A 24,391-nucleotide genomic window follows, 5' to 3' on the forward strand; every position below is an offset into this window, starting at 1 on the left:
ACTGTATATATAATTTTCTCGTGCTTCCGACCATTTTTTAGATAATAGCGTTTGAATATAGAGAGGTCTGCGCTACGCGCGTCCCACCTGTACGGCGTGGCGTGTCTATATGCGCGGATCTCTCTATATTCAAACGCTATTATCTAAAAACTGGTTGGAAGCAGGAGAAAATTATATACACAGTAATTGTAGAAAATTGAATGCTCTTTCAATATTATTTGAAGAAAATTTCGATAGGCCTTACCATTTTTGAGAAATTTAAACTTTAAGGTCTGGTCGGCACCCGTTCCTGTTCTTCTATTGCAATAAACTTTTTCAGGGACTATTTTTTTAACCAAATTGCACCGTTCTAAGGGATGAGAGAAGAAATACAAAAAAAAAAATTTCAACGCATACAAATGTCACCCTAATGCTCACGGCTTAATGGTGTGCAATGTACAATAAAGAAAAAGAAGACGAAGCTTCAAGTTGTCTACCTTCTCTAATTTATCCACTAGAATACTAGATAATACGCTATACGCTGTTCCTATTCGTCCTCAGCCAATACGTTAGGCACAGTATCCTCCCAACACTGTTCAACTTACAATTCGCCCGAGGATTTCGATTTAGTCCACCCCGCTTAGAAACGCCGCGAAACGATCGAAGCCCCCGTGAATATTGCCCCGACAATGTCGCGTTTCCCCGGCGGAAGTTTTAGAACCCTTTCGTGTCTCGGGCCGAGACATCCCGGGTAATTAGCAGGCGAAACGATCGGAACGGATCGCGTGACCGTTTTCGAAGGTGCAGCCACGCCATGTTGGAAAAGAGACTGCCAACCTCTCTCGCAATCGTTGATCTTATGTCCAAAGTTACAGGCTTTATTACGACTTCTCCGAGGGAATACGCAGAAAACGATACACCTCTCTCTCTCCTCCTCCTTCATCCCCGCTCCTCTCACCCTTCCCCCTACTGTCTCTCTCCCTTCCTACCCCCCCCCTCCCCCGGCTCTGTCTGTCTTCCCTCTTTTTATAATTTTTTGTTCTCCCTCACAGCCAGGCAGATCGCGTCTCGGTCGATGAACTTCCTGGAACGATCTTGCGATTGCCTCCCGATGCTTTTTCTCCCCTTTTTTGTTTCCCCTCCCCCCCCTCCCCCCCCCGCCCCGCGCCGAAACCCCTCCTCTTCTTACTTTTGTTTCTTTCTCTCCTTTTCTTCTTGAATCCACGCAATGTCGGACACCGTCGCGAGGCGTACCGACAGAGATCGTGCCTTCTGCGCCGCGCAAACACCGAGGCCCGGGGCCCCGCCGAAAAACTCGCGAAAAAGGCTTATTAGCTCTCGCCCGTGTCCCTCCGAGCTGTTTGTTCCTCTGTCTGCCGGCCCCGCGGCTACCCGGCCAATTAACGGATTTTCGCGAAAGCTCGCGACGGTCTGTTTAGCACGTTTCCCCCCCAGAAATGCCACTTGCGGCTGCGGATCGAACGGAACCATTCCGAACGATGACTGAGGGGGGCGCAGTGTGAATGTACTTTATGTCCAGCCGCTTAGGTCTCCCCTATGTCGTCCAGTTAGCGACGATTCGATTTGACAAATGATCCATCGACAGAAATCTCTGATGTCTCGAATATTGCACTCCCTTCTTTTAAAATCCTCCATTCGATCTTCTAAAGTTATCGCCAACCCTTTCTCTGTTGCCACTTCGATAAGAAATTCGAACGAAACTTTTGCACAGCGAAATCACCCCGCTTCTCTGCCCTCTTCCTTTTCCCGATCCTCCAATCGCTTCCGCCGCAGACCGACCGAAAGTAACGAGGGACCAATTACCTACAATGTAACGAGGAGAAAAAGTACAGCTGGGAAAGGTAGAGCACGAGAGCGCGCTCGAAAGAGGTACAATGCTGTTCGCGGAATATGTGCACGGCGATCAAGATCTGTTATCCCTGGAAAGAGGATAACGCAACGGTTGAGGGATCAAGAGACTAGGGACAGGCGGAGAAGAATGCCTCAGGAAGGAGGACGTTAAAGGAGAATTTACCTTTCGAGAAGGAAGGATCCCATTCTTCTTTCCTGGAAGAAGCAGCGCTATAAAACCGCGGACCAAAGTGAAAAAGCCTGAACGGTCCGCAGAAATGCAACGTCGCCGGGGCTACGTTTCTGGGAAAAAGTCACTCGCTGCTCCGTTCTGAATAAGACGCCGCATCTATAACGACGCGGCGGAGATTTCGTTTTTTCGAGGGAAGTCGCGGTATTAGAGCGCCGCCCGTTGCTTCCTCGGATCGTCAGCGGCCTTTCGCTTCGTCGCTAATGGGGCGAATGGGAAGGTAGCAATTGTTGACGGAGAGGAATGGACGCTGGCGATTTCGGTTTGTAAAAGGAGGTCGAAAGGCCATCGCCGGCGACCGGGCGCTCGAGGGCCGGGATTTTATTATTCCCCGCGAACTCCTGTTTGGGCATAAGTTCGCTCGGTGACTTTATGGCACCTGTCAGAAGAATTCGGCACTACGCGAACCTGCAGACAACAATAAGGTACATTCCGATGCAAAGCAGCGACGTCGGCAGCAGTCTCGCCACTCGCCTGCTCACCAATCAACTGAACTTCCCCTCTTCCCACCTTTACACTCTTCCCCCTCGTGTCTTCGTCCTTCGCCCTTTCCTGCTCGCCTCTTTTGCACGCGTGCCCGTGCTTCTTTTCCGCGTGGACGAGCGACGAAAGAAACGCCGTCACGTTCCTTTGGTATCCGTACAGAATTTATGTGTTTCGCGGAGGAATTAACTGTGCTGTAAAATATTGTTTCACATTTCGAAGAGTTTCGACTGATCGCAGCAACGATTCACTGCAAGCTTTCTCTCCATGCCAGTTCGATGAGAATCGGCTCGTTTTACACCAGACGGCTCCTCTTTTCATCGATTGAGTCTACTAAGGGGCACCGTGCATCGTGCGAACCTTTTCCTGCGTTTAATCGCGCTTTCACGCGACGAGCAACAGGTAGTGCTTTCGAAAGAAAGCACAAAACGCATGGTAAAGCGCGGTTGCTCTCTCCGGGGGCAGTTTTATCCTTGATACGACGAAATTACGATATGAGGATCAGTGGCGCACACAGAGGGCGGCCAAAGGGCCCTGGCACTCCCAAGAAGTGGGTTTTGTAAACAGAAAACTGGATTTTATTCTTTAAATAAATTTTTATTCTGCATTAAGGCGGGACTGTACTTTAGGCAACGCTGAAACAGCCCGATTTTTGGGAATTTTTTTCTAGAGAAATTATGAAGCAAATCATTTTGAATTTTTGTATGGCTTTATATTTTTTATTTTTGAAGATGCGAAAAAAAATTATGTTAAAAATATGCATTCTACAACGTCGTCGGTGAAGTCGCAAAGCGGTGGGGGTAATTTAGAGAAAACTATTCAACCAATCGACTTGCCCTTAAACATACAACTAGATAATTCCAAACTACTGTCACTGGACCTCAAAAATCCCCAAAATGTCAAAAATTGACAAAATTGTAGAGCTTAGTAAACGAGGTACGATTATGCAGGAAATTTTTTTAATGCATTTATACAACATTGAAGTATTAAAATTACTATTTGTTTAATACTAGAGGTCCATCGACAATAGTTTGGAATTATCTAGTTGTATCTGTACGGGAAAGTCGATTGGGTGAATAGTTTTCTCTAAATTACACCCACCGTTTTGCAACTTCGGCGGCTAGGCTGTAGCAAGATGATTGGATAACGACATCTACGATGCATATTTTTAACATAAATTTTTTTTGTATCTTCAAAAGTGAAATAAAAAGTCGTAAAATGTTCAAAATGTTTTGCTTCATAACTTCTCCAGAAAAAATCCCCAAAATCGGCCGGTTTTAGCGTTGTCTAAAGTATAGTCTCTCCTTAAATGAATTTGCGTTACATAAATTTTTCTTAAGAATATTTTTATCCGTTCAACTCCGCTCCCTCCAGGATTAAATCCTGAGTGCCCCACTGATGAGAATAGAGACTAACAATCTGTCGAAGGCAGCTAACATTCGAGTAGCCGAGACAGAATATTCACACGGTATATTATTCCTATTTCTTCAGAAAGGGGCAAGAAAGTATTTCCAGTGAAATTTCACGAAGATGCAGAAGATAGTTCTTTTAAGGGGTCATGCCTAGTTGACAGACGAAAAAGAACGTGATTTTTTTGTGGAAAATCTAATGTACATTTTTGGCAACTATTTGCTTATTTTAAAAGTACATAGGTTCAACAACTCCCCGTGATTTTGTTATAGAAAAATATTAAAAAGTGAACGAATAGCAGCCACTTTCCCGGAAGCTACTATTTTCGCGGAGAGCACGATTTCTTCGAGCTAGATCACTTAAAATCGAAAAATGAAGAAAATTCTATTAGTATATGAGTTTATTTGTTGCGCGAACGAAGGATTCTTTTTATGAAAACTCTTTTTTAAATTAACGAAAAACGAACAACTCAGACATCGAAAATTCATGATTTTGCGTTAAACGGCCGCCATTTTGTCTGAAATCATTTTTTTAGAAATGCTAGATAAACTCATATAGTAACAGAATCTTCTTCATTTTCTGATTTCAGATGTTCCGGCTCGGAGAAATCGTGCTCACCGCGCAACACCTTTATAAAAACAGCTACCGCGAGAGTGGCTGTTATTCGTACATTTTTTAATATTTTCCTATAACAAAATTACTGAGAGTTGCTGAATACATGTACTTCTAAAATAAGGAAATAGTTGTAAGAAACATACATCACATTTTTTCACAAAAAATTCCCAAAAATGACGTTCTTTTTCGCCTGCCGACTAGGCATGACCCTTTAAGCTGAGCTTGAGAAAATCTTCGAAGCAGGAAAGCTCAGAAACATATTAAAACACCGCTAACACAATGGTCCACCACAAGTGAAGAAACCTCTTCCTCCTCTTCCCACTATCACTCACCCCCACGATTCCCCCGAAACAAGAACAGACCCTTCCTCTCCGTCGTCCCTTGCTGCCGGAGGACACGGTCCCCCGGTATCAGCGACTCGACACCACATCCCACTCAATGTTTACGATTTCCCCGCCGTCCGGCCCGAATCGAGTGCCCGACGCGAGTTGCGCACCGCTGCGCTGAAAAAACCGACTAAAAAGCAGCCAAGGGGAATGCAAAGAGAGGCTAAAGAGGGGCCAAAGAGAAACCCAAGAAAAGGCAAACAGTGGCTAGAGAAGGGGGCGGAAAGGGGGAGCGAGAGAGCGACGGAGAGCGGATGGGGCAAGACAACGGCTTGTAAAGTCAAAAGGGGGTGAGGTGCAGAAAGAGTGGAAACTTATGGAAAGGTGGGAGGGGGAGGTGCGGGGTGGGCAGGAAGCAAATGACGAAGAAAGAAGAAAGGCAAGAAAGCAGAAGGAGACTCACGTTTGCAGTGGCCCTTATAGGCGACGGGAATGGCGCGACCTGCGCGGCAGGCGGCGAGTCGCAGGTGGCAGGCACTCTTGTAGGTGTTTCCGTCGGCCCCGCAAACGGGGCGTGCGGCGGCTCGCTGTTGCGGGGGCGGCTGTGGGCACCTGCGGGCGCACCTCACGCAGTGAGGGCTCAGGTTCTGGTCCAACAGGCAGCTCCGGCCTTGGCCGCAACGGACTCGTGCGCACGAACCTGCTCGACACTTTACACGTTATTACGCACAGTCGTAAACCGCCCCCGTGATAACGTCTGCCCCACCCCTCCCTCGCCCACCTCCTCCGTGCTCGCTTATGGGGATAACAGGCAACCCGGCGAGGACGATCTTACCCCCATACAGCACACTTCGTTGCAGCAGTATCGCAGGAACGTTGCTGTAACATTGTGTTGTTGCAGGTTGCATTGCAATATTGCAGGAACGATGCTGCAATATTGTTGTGCATTATTGGAGTGGCAACGATCCTACAATATTCCTGCAATATTGCGCGCACATCGACGTGCAGTGTTCCAGTTGGAAAGCCCAAACAAATTTACGCACATATTGCCGTGCAATACTGTAGCGAAAAATATTGTAGAAACATTACAGCAATATTCTGAAGCAACTATGACTTTGCAAAATTTGTCGTAATATGTACATCACGTCCAGTAGATTCTGCAGCATGTTTCATTTAACTGGATACGCTAGAAATTCTCGTTGGCCGTCGATCATACGAAAAAAGTGTTATCGCGAGACTTGTTTGTACATGAAATTATAGAAGAGATTTGAAGGTCAATTTAATTTTTTTAGACAGAGTAGGCACTATATATTTTAATGTGTGAAATTATTACTATTATTATTAAACGTCTTTATTGCATAAACACGTACACACAATCAAGCAAGAAAAAGGAGAGAAGAAAAGAGAAATGTAAAGGTTCAGTCTAAAGACTGTTTTCCAACGTAACCTAAAATGACACCGGGTGAAAGTTGTAGTCCGCACCTATAGTCTTACAAATCCCTAATGGTGTTTGTCAAATCAGTTTTTGAGTAATTTGAGTTTAAAGTTTTGCACGGTAGGAGTATAAGTTCGAATACGTAAGCAATCTTATAAATCAGCGGTTCTAGCTGCGACGGTAAAGTGTTCGTCTACGATGCTACAGGTCCTCGGTTCGAATCCCCCCTGGGGAAAAAAAAATTCTATGAGAGAATACACACCGGCGTTATACTCTAATACGATTCTGCCACGCATTCGTGTCGTCGCGTCCATCACAGCGCGAAACGTTGCAAGCGGGGACCATTCTCCGAAAAATATCCGAAACGTTGCGGGAATACACTCCTGTCGCCGTTTCGTTGCAAAATCATTTTCGGAACGTTGCAGGACTACATTTTTGTAATGTTGCTGCAACATTGCAAAAATACGCACCTGCAATATTGCGAAGGCGGACATAGGACTGAACCTGCAACGTCTCTGCAATGTTATGGTGCAACATTGCACTGCATCAATGCAGAGACGTTGCTGAAATGTTATGGTGCTGTGTGGGTACGGTCGCTCGGGGTTAACTCTGTTCGCACCGTTCGGACGCCCAGCCGCGAAAGGCTTGTGCGGTAAAACTATACAGGGAGCAGCGGTACACTTGCCCGAGATGAGTGAGCATACTGAGTTGTGGGGAACTATCGCGAGAAAATTGAGGTAGAGGTTCTTCTAAGTCTTCAATAGCATAGCCCAATTTCGCCGTCCTTAAGGGGGGAATCCTATTTTATGGGCTAAAACCATAGCGAAATTGAGGAATTTTTTTTTAAGAAACTAGCATTTCGATTCATCTGAAATTTGGACCCCGTTTTCATGCGCCCTCGAAGAAGTTGCAGTTTTTTTTATTCATTTTTAATAATGAATATAGGAGTTATGCATCGCGAGTTATGCATATTTACCTTCCAGGTAATCTTAAATAGAAAAATGAAACATTCTTTTACTTTGTATATGCGTAGCTTCAATTTGATGAACCAGAATACCGCTAAGTTCTGTACTTCTTTTGTTACGTAAGAAAATAGGCGCAAAATTGGATAGCAAAAATACAACGTTCAGACCTTTCAGTTTGAAAACTCTCCGTACTGCTCAATAATTTTTTTTGATTTTTGCTAGTTGATCAATTTCAAGCTACACATGTATAAAATAAAACGCCGTATCGTTTTTCTGTTTCAGATTACCTGGTAGATAAATATCATGCACACCAACAGACGACGAATTTTGCGCGGCGTGATATGTTCGATTATGCATAACTACTATATTTACGGTTAAAAATTAATAAAAAAAAACCTGCAGCTTCTTCAAAGGTGCATCAAAACATGGTCCAAATTTCAGAGCAATCGCATCGCTGATTTCGCAAAAAAAAAAATCACAAATTTTGCTATGATCTTAGCAAAGCCCAAGGAATAGGATACCCCCTTAAGTTTACAGCCCTGCGTAAAAATTTGTTCCTGGAAGGATCGAGAATGTTTTAGGATATTATTGTCTTATTCCTTCAAGTAAGGGACTTGATTAAACGGCGCGAATCGTAACACGGTAACGATAATGATACCATCTCATTCGTATATAGGTACTCACTTTGGCAGTGGCCGTTGTAGGCGACCGCTAGCTCGTGGCTTCCCTTCTTGCAAGCACGTTTCTTCAGCCTGCACAGATTTTTGTAACTCTTCCCGTCTGTCCCGCAAACCGGACCGCCGCCCCTCGGCGCCTTGCACTCGGGGCTGCACACGCACCTTGGCCTCCCCCTGCGCACCACGCACTTCTTCCCCTCCTCGCACCTCACTTCGGCGCAGCTTTCTGTCGAGGAACGGAAAACATTTCATTGGCATCCGCTCTTCAAACGCACACCCAAGTGAGCATGCTCGGAAACTTGAATCGAAGTCGAAAATTCGTTTCTCAGGTTACAGGATCTCGAAGGTGTCTGTACATTGTTCCGCGTTAGCCTGGGAGCAGCTAGCTCTTACCTCTAAAGAGCTCGTTACGCGAAACTGACAACGAAGCCTCTGGAATTCGAATAAACAGGGGGAGATTTGTAAAACTCTCGTGTCCGCCAATAAAACGACGAATTAATTTGATTTATGCCTGGCGGTCATTCCGTGCGCAATAAAACGTGACGTAAAGGACAAAGGCGGCATTGGGCACTGGGGGATTGGTAAAAATTTAAAAATTCATGTGTTTTGTCTGCTATTCTAGTGAACACATTAGCATAACACACGCGTCGAGTAGACTTCGAGCTGGTCCGAATATCAAATCCCCAACGACACTGCACTTCGATCGAGCATTTTTCGAAACATGTTAAAAGCAACTTGCGCTACTCTTAATCACGGAATCTATTAAGGGATGGGAAACGATATCGCGGAAAAATTCATTGAGCCGCGCACTCGACGTCACTGGTGTTTACTACACGACTCGAGTTGCGTTCGCTACTAATGTTTATCTGACGGATGGGGCGCCTCCAGAGGCCCTCGATCGCTGCCAAACAGGTATACCGACCTCTCATTGGCGACGTCTATTCCCGAATTCACGGCATTCGCCAATCGGGATCGGTGGCCTGCCTATAAACGCGAGCCTCGAGAGGCTCGAGTTGGTCTGTACACACTCGCTGGCAATGTGCTATTTAAAAGACTACGTGCTTATTTATTGTTGGAATATGTACAACGATAGACTGTTCCTAGAGTTAGAGTGTCAGGGACTTTAAGGACCCGGTAACTTATGAGTTTCCTTTCTTTCGCTACAGGAGACCCAAAAGAGGGGAAAACGGTCTTCTCGATCCCTGCGCTTCTCAGTCCGAGAATACCCTCTGAACGGATAACTTGTATCGCGCTAAAGACAGTATTCTTTCTATTACTTTTAGTTTAAGTTTTATACAGTTCTTATTATTATTATTATACTGACGTTCGACTGTGTAACTTTTATTTTCTTGAATAAATAAACATTATATTCTAACATTTATTTATTTATTTATTTATTTATGTAACACATAAACGGTAAGAAACTAGTTAGGAAAGCAAATACATTAAGCAGTGGCGGATTTAAGAAAAAAGGCCCAGGTGGCAAACGTTCTCAGGGGCCCATATTTGGGGGAAAATGAAGAGGTAGTTTACTAAAAACGGGCCAAGTGTTATAGTACCTGTTGGAATAGAACACAGGATAGCAGTTGGCAACTTTGGGCCTCTTGACGCCTGGGGCTTTTAAAATGAAGGTTTATTTTAAAATGAAGTGAAATATGGTTTACTGCGTTACTCCTAACAAGCCTGCAAGCCCTTTTTGCGATCGTACCGAATTCTCAGCGAGCAGGTGCTCCAAATCAGAGTTGTCGCACATCCGAGGGCTTCCAGGGCGTTGTTTGTCAAACACATTGAAATCACCGCTTTTGAAGCGCTTAACCAAAATGCACACACATCGTACACTGCTACGCCTTCACCGAGAAAGGAACAAATTCTTTCGCATGCTTTTGCAGCATTATTTCCTTGTAGGAATTCGTAGAGAATACAGTGTCGGATATGCACTGTACGAATTACCGTTTTCAAATGATTTTACCTAGCTTCGATCCTCTGTATATTTGGCGTTTGTTTCTTTGTTTGTTTGGTGTATGGTTCAAATCTGGCAACTCAATTTTCACCTACTTCCACCAGTCCAATTGTCTTGAAACTGTTTAGGCGCGCGTGGGTGTAATGATAGTACAATTTTTTATAAAAAAGTCAAAAATGAAAAGAAAAAATGAAGCATGAAAGAATGAAAAAAAAAATAAAAAGTCCACAAACACTAGAAAATAAAAGAAAAAATATATCACACGTTTTTTTTCTCGAAAAGGCACTAAATACTAAAGAATAATTCTTTTCTTCTATTACAATTTCGATGGTGATATATGACTTTAAATAAAATCGTATAAACTCTAAATAGTAGGAAGCCTGTGGACAATGAGTTTGTTAACTCACCTCTGCAAGGACGACACTGCACACCTCCTCCGAGCACCCTCCAGAAAAAGAGACTTCCGCTATCGAGATCCTCCTCGGAGTACGCGGTCGCCGCTGCCGCGTTGGACGCACAACAATTTTCCTTTGTCACTCCTTGGGACAGTAATTCCTTGCAGCGACCGTTGCTGATGGAAGACCAGCATATGCCGCCTGCAACATATCATTAAAGAAAAATATATCCCTCCGTGTGGTTTTATTTAGCAGACCCGGTGCTCAGCTACTGTTTACGAGCTGAAGATCATACCCCATCGTCGAATGCACCTCTACCCTCTGCTTCGAAAAACCAAAAATTCACTATATAACTTCGATGATAACTTTCGGAACTGGCACGTCAAGTATCTAGCTATTGTCTTTGCCCAGGCTTTCGTTACTTCATACACACGAAACGCAGGGATTACAAAGAAGATACAGCCCTTCGGAGAATATAGTCGTGTAATCATAAAAGTATTGATCAGTGTTCCTAGATTAATGATAATTACACTTTGCAAATATCAAGCACAGATTGTATGGATCGTGAATAGCGTTAAGAGTGACGGCTGAAAAAAAATTAATTTTTTGGAAATTGAAAATAGAAACAAGTATTGCAGGTGCCATTTTGCACGTTTGCAGCTTCATTCTATCACCTTTTAAGACTATAAAAAAAAATTGTGAGTAAAATATTCATTTACTCTGGAGGAGTCGGGGTGCCTTTTCAAGATTACCCCAAGTTAAAAAAAAAATTTATAAAATAAAATTTTCTTTTTTAACGTGAAGATATCATCAAAAGGCACCCTGACGCCTCCAGAAGGGAATTCCCGCGGGCGCCAGGGTAGTTGTGGGATTTTTACCCACTAAAATCCCACGGCCACTATGAAATTTTTAATAATTTCCATGCAAATATCTCTATTATTAAGACCCATTGGCAGAAACGCTCGGACACCTATTTACTTATTTTCGACATAGATCCATCGTGCCAAGGCTCATCAAAATCCATGTCTACCACATAGTGTCCTCCCCTTGTCAGTAGACGTTACTTTATAATTCCAACTAGAATCTTCTAAATATTTGCAAAATTGAATTACTACGGTCATCAAAACCATAATTTTTTTTTGCTAAAATCGATACCAATTTTTTAAGACGGTAGCCACGCGTTTATAGATTGGCAATCTGTTTGAATTTTGAGTTTGGGATAATTACAATTGCTACACATTTTGCAAGGCGCTCGCTTCACGATGCGCCCGGATATTTTTTACTAAACGGATATTTTTCACTTCCAAATTTGTTTTATAGTCTCAAAAGGTGATAGAATAAAGCTACGAACTTTCAACATAATACGTGCAGTACTTATTTCTATTTTTAATTCCCGAAAAATCAAGTTTCTTTCAGGCACCGCGATAGAAAGACCATTTAGAAGTGCAGCCGAGAAAGGGGTACGGTGAGTTTTCGAAAATCCGAACGCGGAATTCCAGCCGGAGACGAGGGAAGCCTTGAGACCCCGCGAGTCACCAGGTACTGTCGACAGGGGATTTCTTTTATTTTCATAGCGCGCGTAATCACTGCCATAACTATGCTACGTGCGTAACGTGAAATCCCGTGCACCCGTCTCTCTTTAATGAAAGATAGATGACGAGCATCAGTATTCGCGAGACGTCGTATTAATGAGACGTGTCGCGAGGAAAACTCCTCTAAGGACTTTTAATTAACGCCGTCTACGGGACGGCGCAATGCGCGTCGATTTATATATATATATATATATATAAAAAAAAAAGTGGAACAAGGCCTGGCGCGCGAAATCGAGGGAACATTCGTTAGAAAGCTCGATGGACGTGTCATAACATTGCAAAAGGAACGTTGCTCGTGATAATGCTAGCTGGCGAGATGCAATAACACTCGACTGGATTCCTAATTTCTCGGGAAGTAGGGAAAATGGAAATTCCTTGGAACTGGCGAAAAGAGGCACATGCATTTGCTGCCACGCTTGGTTAGAAACTTGAGGGGACATTCCACTGTCCCGGCCGAAAGTTCGGCCGCCGCGAAACAAGAATTATGGACAAATATGTCGATCAAAGTTGAAAGTAGCGAAAATAGTAATTTTTTCTATATTTAATCGATATAAAAATGTGAGAGAATATTAAAGATGTAGGTAGGGTGGATGCACCATCTGTGGCCACTTTAAGGTATTGCATCAGTTTTGGCCACTGCTTAAAAAATATAATATTTGTCCGTGTAAGCAATAAATGTAAACTTATAATTCTGGCGGTATACTAAGCAAAATATTTACGCTGTGAGATTCTACGCATAATTATGTGTCTGTAAGTAATATCGAGCTAAGAAAACCGCGATAATTATGCACAGGGCCAAAAACAGTACAACGACCACAAACAACTACTGCTGCAAATTAAAAATATGTTTGCCTTTTTTTATTTCAGAAGATCCCAAAAGCGATTGGAACATAAAAATTAATAGATTCTTTGTTAACTTGAAGAAAAACAGATTTTCTTCAATGTAGTGCACGATCTTCATCATATTTAAATTTCCAAAGCCGAGCTGTTTCAGTGAACAAAAGAAATTCTTTACCAAGGCGCCATTTCTCTATTTTGGTTAAAATTATTCAAAAAATCGCACGCTACATCGAAGAAAACCTACTTTTCTTTAAGTTCACAAAGAATGTTTTATTTCCTATGTTCCAATCGCTAAAGTTAAAATGTTGTCTAACATCTCCTGAAAAGATCCCGATATTTCACTGAAAATTAGCTGAGAAAACGAATTTTTAAATTTACCCATTCTTTTAGCCCTGCAACGTGGTGTGCCTCTAATTAATTAACGTGGGATAAATGGAGGCAGTGGCAACTGTGTCCTCCTAGGTCAATTCTGAACACTTCACTCCTCCTTCCTTCAAATCAAACGGCGTCCATCATTAATTTAATTATTATCCAAATCTATCGTTTCTATAATCTCCCTCTATTTTTTTTTTATTTATTTCGAACCTTGTGCCCACCCAATTTCGACCGTGGCAACGTCCGCGTCGTCAGGACAAGGGTGCCTGAATGTATAATGGATAAAGAGGAAGAAGGAGCATTTCGAGGATTCCATTTGCATCCATTGATAGACAAGCTTCGGGTCCGCGGTCTCCAGTGACCAGAAACGGAAGAGCAAAGTATACTTTTCTGCGCTACGAATTCATAAAGGAAACGTCCCGCGTGAACTTCGTGTGCAAGTACTCGGGGCTTGTGTGATCAGCACACACCCGGCCTCGTCCAATTCCTGGCTACAAGTTAGGAATAGTCGACATTGTTTGCCGAACTCTCCATCGGCTAGGGTAAAATTCCTCGAAGACGACGAGTTAGCGGGCATGCCAACGTCTCCGCCGCGACGAGCCTCCCAACGGCCGTACTAATTACTTCCACTTTCGATTGTGTGTATTTGAATAGCGCCATGCGTGAGTTGCATATAAAGTGCATCTGGATGCCAGCCTGCTCTGCCGTTCGCCAAAATCCAACCGACTATGTAACGAAAACGCCTGTGGCTAGTAGAGGTTCTTACAAGGGAATTTAGGCAACCCGGGAACTCGGAGAAATATGCAACTTTGTGTGCAAGTAGAGTAGGTCGTGCTTAAGAGAAACGTATTTTCTATTTGCGCCATATTCTGTTTTGGGGGTTGAAATCACCCGTTGAAAGAAATTCAGAATTTTCTTTCTTCGTGGAATATATCGACAACGGTGAGAGATAACGGAAAGAAGTATAAACAAAAGTAGCATCGTTTTTTTATACCTACAAAGCTGAGTAAAAATAATTATCGAAAAATCCAGACTTTTCAAGATACCCCCAACACCAAGCATTAATTCTGTAATTACTTTTGCGCAGTTTTATAGATATAAAAAAGATGCAACTTTTGTTTAAACTTTTTTCCAATATCTCTCACTGTTTTCCAGGTGTTCCACGAGAAAGAAATTTCTGATTTTTTTTCAGCGGTGATTTCACCCCCTAAAGCTGCATTATGACAGCAACAAAAATTAGCTTGCCTTGCTAGCTGAAATGAAACGAGCCCTAGCGTTGGATGAGATATTCCTCGGAGCTAGTACCGTGATCGTTTTGCTTAATGTACTTAGGAGACTACCATCTCCTTAATTTTGCGCTCAGTGGTTTGGCGATGTCGTCGTTTATGTTGTTATGTTTTTCTCGTTACTTTATATTTTCCGTTTTATTTTATTTTCTCTGTTTATGTTACGTTATTTTATATATATATATATTGTGCTGAATTGTTCGAGCTTTGTATACTAAAGGGTTCTCCCGTCGAAATACTAATAATAATAATAATTTTGAGCCAAGTACGTATCGTGATACTTTGGCTGGACTTTGAAAATTTGCTGTTGAATATCAGCGCTCGCGTCCGTCAGGCGTCAGTGTGCGAAATAAATGATATTGGTAAGGGAGGGTTTAAACGAGAGATTTACAAGTGATAACACGCAGATAAGCGCGAACAGGAATCCCGATTGTATTTGAAGCACGCTGGCTTGTAAATCAACAGATCAGTTACAGGGATCTCTGCGTGCTTGTCTTATATTTTCTTTCATCGCAGCCAACGACGAGTCAGACGCTGGGTAACAAAGGCGTGTGTTTAAAACGCGCTTATAAAGCGATTACGGCCGTAAGTGGTTGTAACAATAAACGTGATTGAACGGCTGCGAAGGAACGCCCGAGCGGATTAGTTAATAACGACGGTTGTGGATGCAAGTAAATGTTAAATAAAATAATTCGAAACTGATTCATTGTTGGGATAAATGCAGCCCCGATGAAAGGCAAATACGCAAGACGTTAATAAAGAAGTCGAGAATATGTTCCAGGGTTACCTCTGCGTGTGCCGCTGCGATGGAGAAGGTTTATTTGATTCTTGAAATTTGTATGCACTTGTTTGTTGCTAAAAAAAAAGGCAACATGCAACAAGCTGTCTGCAAGCGCTACTCTTTTCGCATGATGTAACGAGCCACCGCGAAATTACTTTCGAAACGGAAAGCACTCGACTAAAAATTCTGCCAAACCCACCGTCGCGAAGGTGCTCCAAAATACAAAGAGAGCAAGGTTCAAAGGCTTTCAACTGGACACGGTCATTGAACATATCTCTCGCTTACTAGACTGAATATTTGAAACATAGCTCATTATGGAGAATACAGAGAACGCATAGGAACACCACTCAACATGTTGCTTAGTTCCTAGAACCAACCCCGAACAGGACTGAAGGGGGTGTACCCGTTTGAACCCTCGGAAAATGTGTACATTTTGTGGATTTTTTTACGAGTCAACGGCTTGATGTAAGTTTCCCGTTTTTTTACTGTCTTTACATAGTATTATGAACTACTTAAAAAAAAAGTTTCAGTTAAAAAACTATTGTTTTTCGGAAGTTATGCATACATATCCGAAAGTCTCTCGATTTTAGACGGCTAAACGGTGGGCTTAAAAACTCGCGCTACGTTCAACCAATTCACTTCCAATTTTGCATGCAGGGTCGTAATAAGATTCCACATCGTCCAACGAGGGCTTTTTTTATTCCGATTCCCCGTTTAATTTTTATAAAGAAAAACAGTGGACGTTTCTCTTAGAAAAATGTGACTTCACCTTTGATCTCTCACCATTTCTTTATTTTTCAAAATTTTCAAAATCGGCCCCGTTGGACGATAGCTGTTGACATACTTTATAAGCAGATTTTATTGTTTTTAATTTCAGACACGACATACAGCTGTTTTCAGGCCCACCGTTTAGCCGTCTAAAATCGAGAGACTTTCGGATATGTATGCATAACTTCCGAAAAACAATAGTTTTGTAACTGAAACTTTTTTTTTAAGTAGTTCATAATACTATGTAAAGATAGTAAAAAAACAGGAAACCTACATCAAGCCGTTGACTTGTAAAAAAATCCGCAAAATGTACACAAGAGAAAATGTCATCTTTAATAGCAATAAGAAACTCATTACTTAATTCAGTATTCAGTTTCTCCAAGCTTTTAAATGTGAATTTAAGAGCACCTTCAGCAGCTATTAATGTCGAATCTTCTCTACTGTGATTTTCTATTGTAATTCTTATAGGTTCTAATGCTGCTAATAAGATTTCAGCAATTTTAATACACGCATTCATCGATCTACGTGCAATCTAAATTAATTTCAGTCAAGGCTTTTTTAATCGATTCCTCCACAAATCATCAAACGCATTATCTCACTTCGATATGCATTGCTAACATTCATTATAAATTGTAGATGTGTTGATACGTTCGCGATTAGCTAGTACCTAATACACAATTTGAACTAACTGAAAATTCATTTCCGAAAATAAATGAGATTCATAATAATTTTCCTAGACTTAAGTTTCTCGAGAAACACTGTAATTTCAGTGATCCAGCATTTCCATCGAGTCAAAGAGTTCACGCATCTCCGGCATGCGCGTAGCAGAATTCGCGATGCCCCGTGGCGGTCTGAGAAGACAGGAGGATGGACGAGAAAGAAAGAAAATCAGCATGAAATCGTAGAAAGGGTAGGTAACTTCGTGTCACTGTTATTTATAAGTTCTTCATCATAAAGGAACGGTTTTAGGTGTCTCTTGACTCGTAAAATCTGATTCTGGTATTATATTCTTCTAGGATACCGAACTGCCCTTGTAAACAACTTTTATACTCCCGGTCGAATTTCTAGCAAGTATGCAAATTTCTGCAGCACAGATGTTTTTCGAGTTGCATAGCAAAATGCTAAAACGAATTTTGATGCGCTGATAAATCACGCTGTAACTTGCGCTGATGCAACCTGCTATAAAATATTCTTATGCAGCCGTCTTAAGTGGATTCTAATAAATACCCTCGTACAAAATTCATCGTGCCTAAGCGATAATAACGTTTCACAAACGTAACTGGAACAGAAAAACAGGATAAAATAGAGATTCGCGAAAGGGTATCTTTCAAAGGTTTTCTAATTAATTAATACGTATATCCGTTTCATATTACACGTACTTATAGGTGAGAAGGCACTCCATAACGCTACATAGTCACATTTAAGTCGACTCTCGTCCATAGAAAAATACAGTGAGGCAAAGTTACGGAAATTTCAGAGGAAATGTGATCGCTCCGAAACAGACATTTCTCCCAGGGTTCGAAAGAGTTCTGGAACTTTTCAATAGGTTCGATTTGAAGCATGGACCGTGGAACTTTTTTGAAAATGTTCTCACATTAGGTATAAGTTCCCACGAAGACTGATGAAGTAAAAGTTTTCGAAAATAAAAGTTCTAGTTGGAATGGAACTTATAAAATATAAAAATAATAATTTCTCTGTAACAGCAACAGATATTTTGTTCATCAATATTCAAAAAGTCTACTTTTTATAGCGAACGCAAGTCGAGCAACAACGATAACGATAGACGGACTGACTCAGGTTGTCTTTATGCTTAAGTCTTATATCGCTGAGGGGTGACACCAGGGATATTTAAATCTCAAGGAGTTTTACTCTTCTCGATTGAAACATTCATAGATTCTAGCAGTTATTATTACTTATATTATGATTTTCATACCTTTTATTAAATAAACAGGAAGAATATGATAATATATTGTTAAATAAAACTAGTACCTAATAGTTTAGTACTTTTCTTTATCTCATGGAACCTTTTTAATAAATCTTCTAATACAACCGTTTCCATAGAACTTGTATTATATAGGTTCTACGATATATCTCTTCCACGAGAACACTTTCTAAAGAAGCTCCTATAAGGGTAACGTTTCTTTCAATAAAAATTCCGCGGGAACAGATATTTCCTTAAACGAAACTAGCAGAATTTTTGTTAAAAATAAGAGTTCCAGAAATTCTTCGATCCCCGATTTCCTCCCTTCTTCAAACCTTTTGCAAACAATAAATTTTCGGGTGATTCATGGCAACCCATACCCATGCCAAAGCTTAGTCCACAGACCTAACCCAGATCCTAAGGCTAAAAGATCAAGGATTTCCAAGGAGGTTGAGCAATTGAATTCAGTTGACCTTTCTACGATTCCGGACCACTGTGCGTCGGTGGAACCAGAATCGAGACGTCCCTGAGAGACAATGGAACACCTCGGGCACCGATTAATCACCTAGCGATAATGCAATCGGAAACCGCCGGTTCCCCCTTCCTCCCCGCGAGCGTTGGCCAGCGTCTGGCCTTAGACCGCGCGTAACTGCGTCCGTGTCTCGCTTTCCCTCCCTCCTCCAACCCTTCTTTCCCTCCGCCCCGCATCCAGCTCTTCCGTTCAACCATTCCCACCACCTTCTCCTCTTTTTCTAGCGGCTGCTCCTTTTTCCCTGCGCCTTCCTCGCCGCGCGATGCCTCGCCCCCTCTCCCCTTTCGATCTCTTCACATTTCGCGGTCCTCCTCGCCTCCCCCTGCCCCTGCAGCCCTTCGCGCAGCGATGCAGCGCACACTGCAGGCGCGCAACGACTAAGCGCAATTATTCGTTTCTCGGTACCGCCCGCCGATCGCCCTCGCGAGACAGAGGGATCGTTTAGCGCGCGTCAGACGCCGCGGTTCCCACCTCCGCTCCCCCTCGTCCCCCTTCGTCCTTCGGGGGGCCAGCGAGAGGAAAGGACGTTGCACGTCTCGCCGATCGCCGCGAGAATCGGTTCCCGTCTGCCGATCGAGACTCCCGTTAACTCGCCAATAGGATATCCGACCAGTTCTCGCTCGCGCCCCTCGGCGCACAGTGGAGCAAACTGCAGTATTTTCCGTCAAAATTGTAGAACTTTTAATGGAAATAAGATGGAGGGGTGAGTTTCCTCGGCGTTAAAGCTAAGATGCTACAGAATAAGGGGAAATTATTGAGAAACTAGGATTAACAAGTTTGGACCTTGAAAGTCTATGTCACAGTTGACATTTTCGAAGAAAATTGCGGGTTTTTCTTTGAAATGGGTGGTTGAGGTTTTTTGCTTGGATTTGTAGGTTTGATTATTAGGGAATCAGTGGCATACCCCGAAGAAAGAGGAAATAGGGGTATTAATGTGACCACGACTGAAGAAATTCAAGAGCTTTGTAAATAGAAAAAGAATAGATTTTGTTCTTTAAATTAATTTAGTATAGTTTCATCGAATTTGCATTAAAAATATTTTTATCCGCGCAGAGATGAAATTTGTCCTGCTTCTCAGTAGTATAGTAAAGAGAGTTCTAACCCAAATTTGAGTTATGCATTCAATACACGTTCAGAGTGGTTCGATAGACGTTCAATACACGTTCAGAGTGGTACGATAGACGTTCAATACACGTTCAGAGTGGTACGATAGACGTTCAATACACGTTCAGAGTGGTACGATAGACGTTCAACACACGTTCAGAGTGGTACGATAGACGTTCAATACACGTTCAGAGTGGTACGATAGACGTTCAATAAACGTTCAGAGTTGTACGATAGACGTTCGATACACCTATGGCTCCAGTCAAAAGTAGTATGGTGTATTGAACGTCTATCGTACTACTCTGAACGTGTAATGAACGTCAATCGCACCACTCTGAACGTGTATTGAACGTCTATCGCACCACTCTGAACGTGTATTGAACGTCAATCTCACCACTCTGAACGTGTATCGAACGTCTATCGCACCACTCTGAACGTGTATTGAACGTCTATCGCACCACTCTGAACGCGTATTGAACGTCTATCGCACCACTTTGAACGTGTATTGAACGTCTATCGTACCACTCTGAACGTGTATTGAAGGCAAAACTCAAATTTGATTTAGAACTCTCTTTACTATACTACTCTTCTCTGTTGGTGGAACTCGAGCTTCAGTTTGGGGCGAAGCGTTGCTGCAAGGTTCGCGAGAACTGCGCCGAAATAATGCGCTGACTGATTTGATTCGATGCTAAGTCTTCTTGTAAGCAACTTTCGCTAGTGTCTTTTTTTTTACCGCACTGCGCGAAATTCGAGATCCGCAGGCCTTAAAGCACGCATTGGAGTTGAATTACAATGTTTAATTCTATGAAACTACGGAGTGGATCGGATTCTGTCCACTCTACTTTCCTCGCCTTTCGTCACATTTCTAATGGCCACACTTGACGAGACTTCGCGGAGGAACGAGTAACGGAAGCACTGCGGCAGAAAATAAATATAAGGCACTGTCAATTATTAGCGATTTAAATGGTCCGCCTGAGAGTTTCGCTGGCGCTGCGTCGCCTCGCCCCAATTTCGTATCCGATTGTGATTCTAAGAAACTTAAATTCGGCTAGATCTCGTTATCCCGTAAGAAGGTTGGGCTGACAGAAGCATGACGTTCAGTTGCCGGCTAAAATAGCCGCGGAACCTTTCGAACCCAGCGCGGTTTTCGCCCGAATGGTTCGTGTTACGGGCGGGAATAAAAATAGTTTTATAATCAAGCAATGGGGCGTGCAGCGAACACATTCGCGTCCTAGAATTCGTTACGATCGCTTCTATGTTTAGTCTACGGAAAATGAATGCCCTGCTCCGTTTGAAGCAGCGCAAAGTGAAGTAATTAAGCGCAGACAAATGTCGGGCCCACTTCCCTTCCGAAGTGAGACGTGGGAAAAATTTTACTCGAAGTTACTCGCGTGCCATTTCGACGCGCGGGGTCGGCGCTGAAAAAAATTAATTAAGATTATATAAAAGGCGAACCGGTTGGGGAGTTAAGATGAAAGAGTCAGTGTGTCGCAGAGCGGAGATGAAAGAGCGCCGAGGAAATTCTTAGAAGAGGCTAACCCCATTTTCAGGCTCGCCTTTGCCACTGACCTCCCTTAACATCGCGTGAAATGCCTTTCACACAGACGAAAATCAAGCACCGTCTATTTTTATTTCGATCAAAGAACCACGGAGGTGCCTTTACCCAGGCCACGGTCTTCGTCGAGTCGAGCACTTGCACAATTCCGTAGTTTCTTTCGTTTGCCAACGGATCGCATTCACGGGAACTGTGCTGTATAATCGTTACGACGGAATAAAATGTTACGACAGAAGTGATTACTTTTATTCGCAGAGCTTCCGTAGCTGGAAGATCGGCACGTTTCGTTGGAAATGAAATTCTTTCCTGAAAACTGCGATACCTTTGTATTGAGTAATCGCTGTGTAAATAGTTACTGCAAGTCGACACCGTATCCGAAGATTATAATATGACATTTTTCGCGACAGGAATTATCAACCATGGTTCTTGTTACCTGCTGAATCTCATTGCTCGTGTGTAAACCACCTTACATAATAATTGATACGATCGTAACCACACCGACCGCATATCCCTGATCTATCGACTACTGCCATGCGAAAGACTTTAGCGCGGGAATAGTAACAAAAAAAGAGAGAAAGAGAGAAACGTCTTGCGTAGAATTCGAGGCAGTATAATCGAAAGTGTTATACATACAAGGGAAATCGAACTTGCCGGCTTTATACGACGAACGTTCGTGTAGTATCTAGTGTCTGCGCATGCACTTACAAGGAGCACTGTGCAATTGATGATAGAATCGCACAGATTTTTTTTATAAAGATCGAAAGTAGGTGTAAGTCACAAGGGTCCCAAAAATGTGAATTAATGATGCTACCAAAAGCTGCTCTGACCTTGGGAGATCAATAAAGGCGGAAGAGAGGAAAGAAAAGAGGAGGGGGAAAGATAATTACAAAGCTGTCTATGTCGAAATTAATTACCTTTATTACATAAGAGTGTATTATAATAAATGAGTAATAATAAATTAATGATAGATAATAATTAGAGAAAAGTAGTGATAATAAATGATAATATCGATGAGATCATAAGAGTGGGTAATTAAGCAGTCATTGTGAGAATTATTATCGCATCCAATCGCTATTTTGAATTTTCTTATCGAAAAAATTCTCATAAATGTAATGTTTAATTACCCACTCTGGTGATTGTCATTAGTATTATCATTTTTTTTCAAATTATTATCTATTATTAATTTATTATCATTTATTTATTACAAAGTATTTTTTATATGATAAAGATAATTAATTTTAAACAGACGGTTTTGTCAGTCACTTTTCTTCACTTTTCAACCTCGAGGTCAGACTTAGCTTTTGGTAGCATCTTTGATTTACATTTTTGTGATATTCGTGACATATACTTTCGATCTATATAAAGAAATCTGTTCGATTGTTCGATTGCCGAGCTGTTTGAAATCGACGAACTGTTTGAAAAAAATGCGGGCTACTCGAGAAACTAAAACGACTCGAATATTCGAATATTACGAGTAACTCGAGAGCTGGAGATTCGTACTACTATGTATTCGAGTAATTTGAAAATTTCCGAACTGAAAATGTATCTTCCAAGTAACTCGAAGTCTTACAAGGACTCGAATATTCAAGCCATTTGAGTTTTTCGAGTAGCTCGCATCTTTTTTCAAACAGTTCGTCGATTTCCAGCAGCTCGGAGAAAAAAACAAACTCTCGACTCGGCTCGACCGACCGATCATTATTCGACTCGAAATTCGAGTACTCGCACACCCCTGCTATCTGTAATCCACAAAATTCCTGTAGAAAAAAAGGAAGACACGTTGAATTCGAAATGGAACTCAAATGGCGGGATAAGTTCGCCGCTAGATCTTTCCCAATCTAAAAGAGAAAACGACGTTCAAGTGACATAAGCTGGTGTCAGATCCACGGATCTTAAACGGAAACACCTTGGCCAGGAATAGTGTTCATTTCACGCGACCCGGTTCCCCGATGAAGTACCCCAGGAGGCGGCAGAATTATAATTAGTGTTGCCTATCGTCGCGTCCGCTCGCGTTAATCGCTCACTTAGCGCTAGAGGGAACAGTTTAGTCGTTCTGTACCGTTCAATTAAACCGATCGCTAAAATTAAGAGCGCCGGTGGCGAAGCAAATAATTCGAACGTTCCACCGACGTGGCTCCGGCTGATCGCACAGTCGACACAAATAATTCAAAGGAAAGCCAAGGGGTTGTATCGGAGTACGCAATGTTCCTCGCAAAATCTCAAAGAATTTCAAGCGACCACGAAAACTGATCGTCTAGCTCGTAAAACCGAAGGTACCAACGCGGTGCCAGTGCGCTAAGTAGAAGAGGGGCGCGCGTGATCAGCCCCGAGTGTCGCGGAAACTGAGAGCGGTACGCGACAGTGGTACCGCTCTCAGTTTCCGCACCTCTAGAAATTCTCCCCAGAAAACGTAACGATTGCGTGCGTTGCCGAACCATCGGCGTCTCCGACACACCACGTCCCACCGTCCAAAGCGCGGACGATTTTCGCGCGGTGCCGGAGACCGGCTCCGGCGCGGCGCCCCTCGAAGCTGTTAGCGTCAAGGCTGCCGCGAGATTCCGCGGGTTGCAAAAGTCGGTTAAGCAAGAAAATTCCGGACGGAGGAGTTAGTAATTGGCCGGGTGGCGTCGGACGTCACGGATTACGACGGAAACCGCGGAGCAGCTCGTTACGGAGCGAAAAGGAAAGTCTGGTGAACACGGGGCATTAATTCTCAGCCGCGGCGTGTCTAGACCGCGACACAGCCACCGTTTGGCCCAGTTACGCCCTTCTTCCTCCACCCTCCTCCTCCTCCTCCTCCTCCTCCTCCGCCCTCCCCACCCTCTCGTTCTCTCCCCGTGCGCCCGTCCCCGGTCTCCATCCCCCGTTCGTTCCCTCGTCCTTCCCCCTCGCGTAAATGCACTCGCGTCGGCCCCTCCACGCTCCCCTTTCGGACGGGATGCCGGCTCGCCCCCTCTCGCAGTTCGCGGAGAGCCAGCAAAGCCCACTGTACTCCCGACCGACCGCTTCTGCACCGTGTCTAGAGTCTGTTATTTGCGAGCACGGCCCGGATGAACGAAACTTTGAGCCAACTCCTCTTTTCACTCTCGAGCCCTTCCGCTTTCTACGCTTGCGTCGCCCTCCCACCCCCGCAGGGAGCACCCACCCTCCCCTCCTTCCAACCCGCTTGGCGGACCTAGCCGAGTATTTTTCGCGACTACGGGTCAACGGCGGCTTTGCCCCCGCTTTTCCTTTAATGTCACGCCAGCTTTGTTCCGCGGCGATCGAGGAAACGGAGCGCGCTCTCCGGCGAGC

General features: G+C 43.3%; 1 protein-coding gene across 3 annotated transcripts in view; it reads right to left on the bottom strand.

Annotated features, from left to right (window-relative positions):
• Positions 1–24,391, bottom strand: part of LOC143367698 (follistatin-A-like) — a 94,697-nt gene that overhangs the window by 41,892 nt on the left and 28,414 nt on the right. For 2 of the 3 annotated variants that reach the window (XR_013085079.1, XM_076809783.1), the window contains exons 2-4: positions 10,359–10,547; positions 7,999–8,217; positions 5,378–5,614 (exon numbers count right to left, since the gene is read on the bottom strand). Coding sequence is in view for 2 of the 3 variants with exons in the window: in XM_076809783.1 (XP_076665898.1) it covers positions 5,378–5,614; positions 7,999–8,217; positions 10,359–10,547 (645 nt within the window). In the remaining variant the exon portion in view is untranslated. The remainder of the gene's footprint in view (positions 1–5,377; positions 5,615–7,998; positions 8,218–10,358; positions 10,548–24,391) is intronic. The other variant, XM_076809784.1, reaches the window with a different exon arrangement.

The sequence above is a fragment of the Andrena cerasifolii genome, chromosome 4, assembly GCF_050908995.1.
Source record: "Andrena cerasifolii isolate SP2316 chromosome 4, iyAndCera1_principal, whole genome shotgun sequence".
In the NCBI taxonomy this organism is placed as follows: Eukaryota; Metazoa; Arthropoda; class Insecta; order Hymenoptera; family Andrenidae; genus Andrena; species Andrena cerasifolii.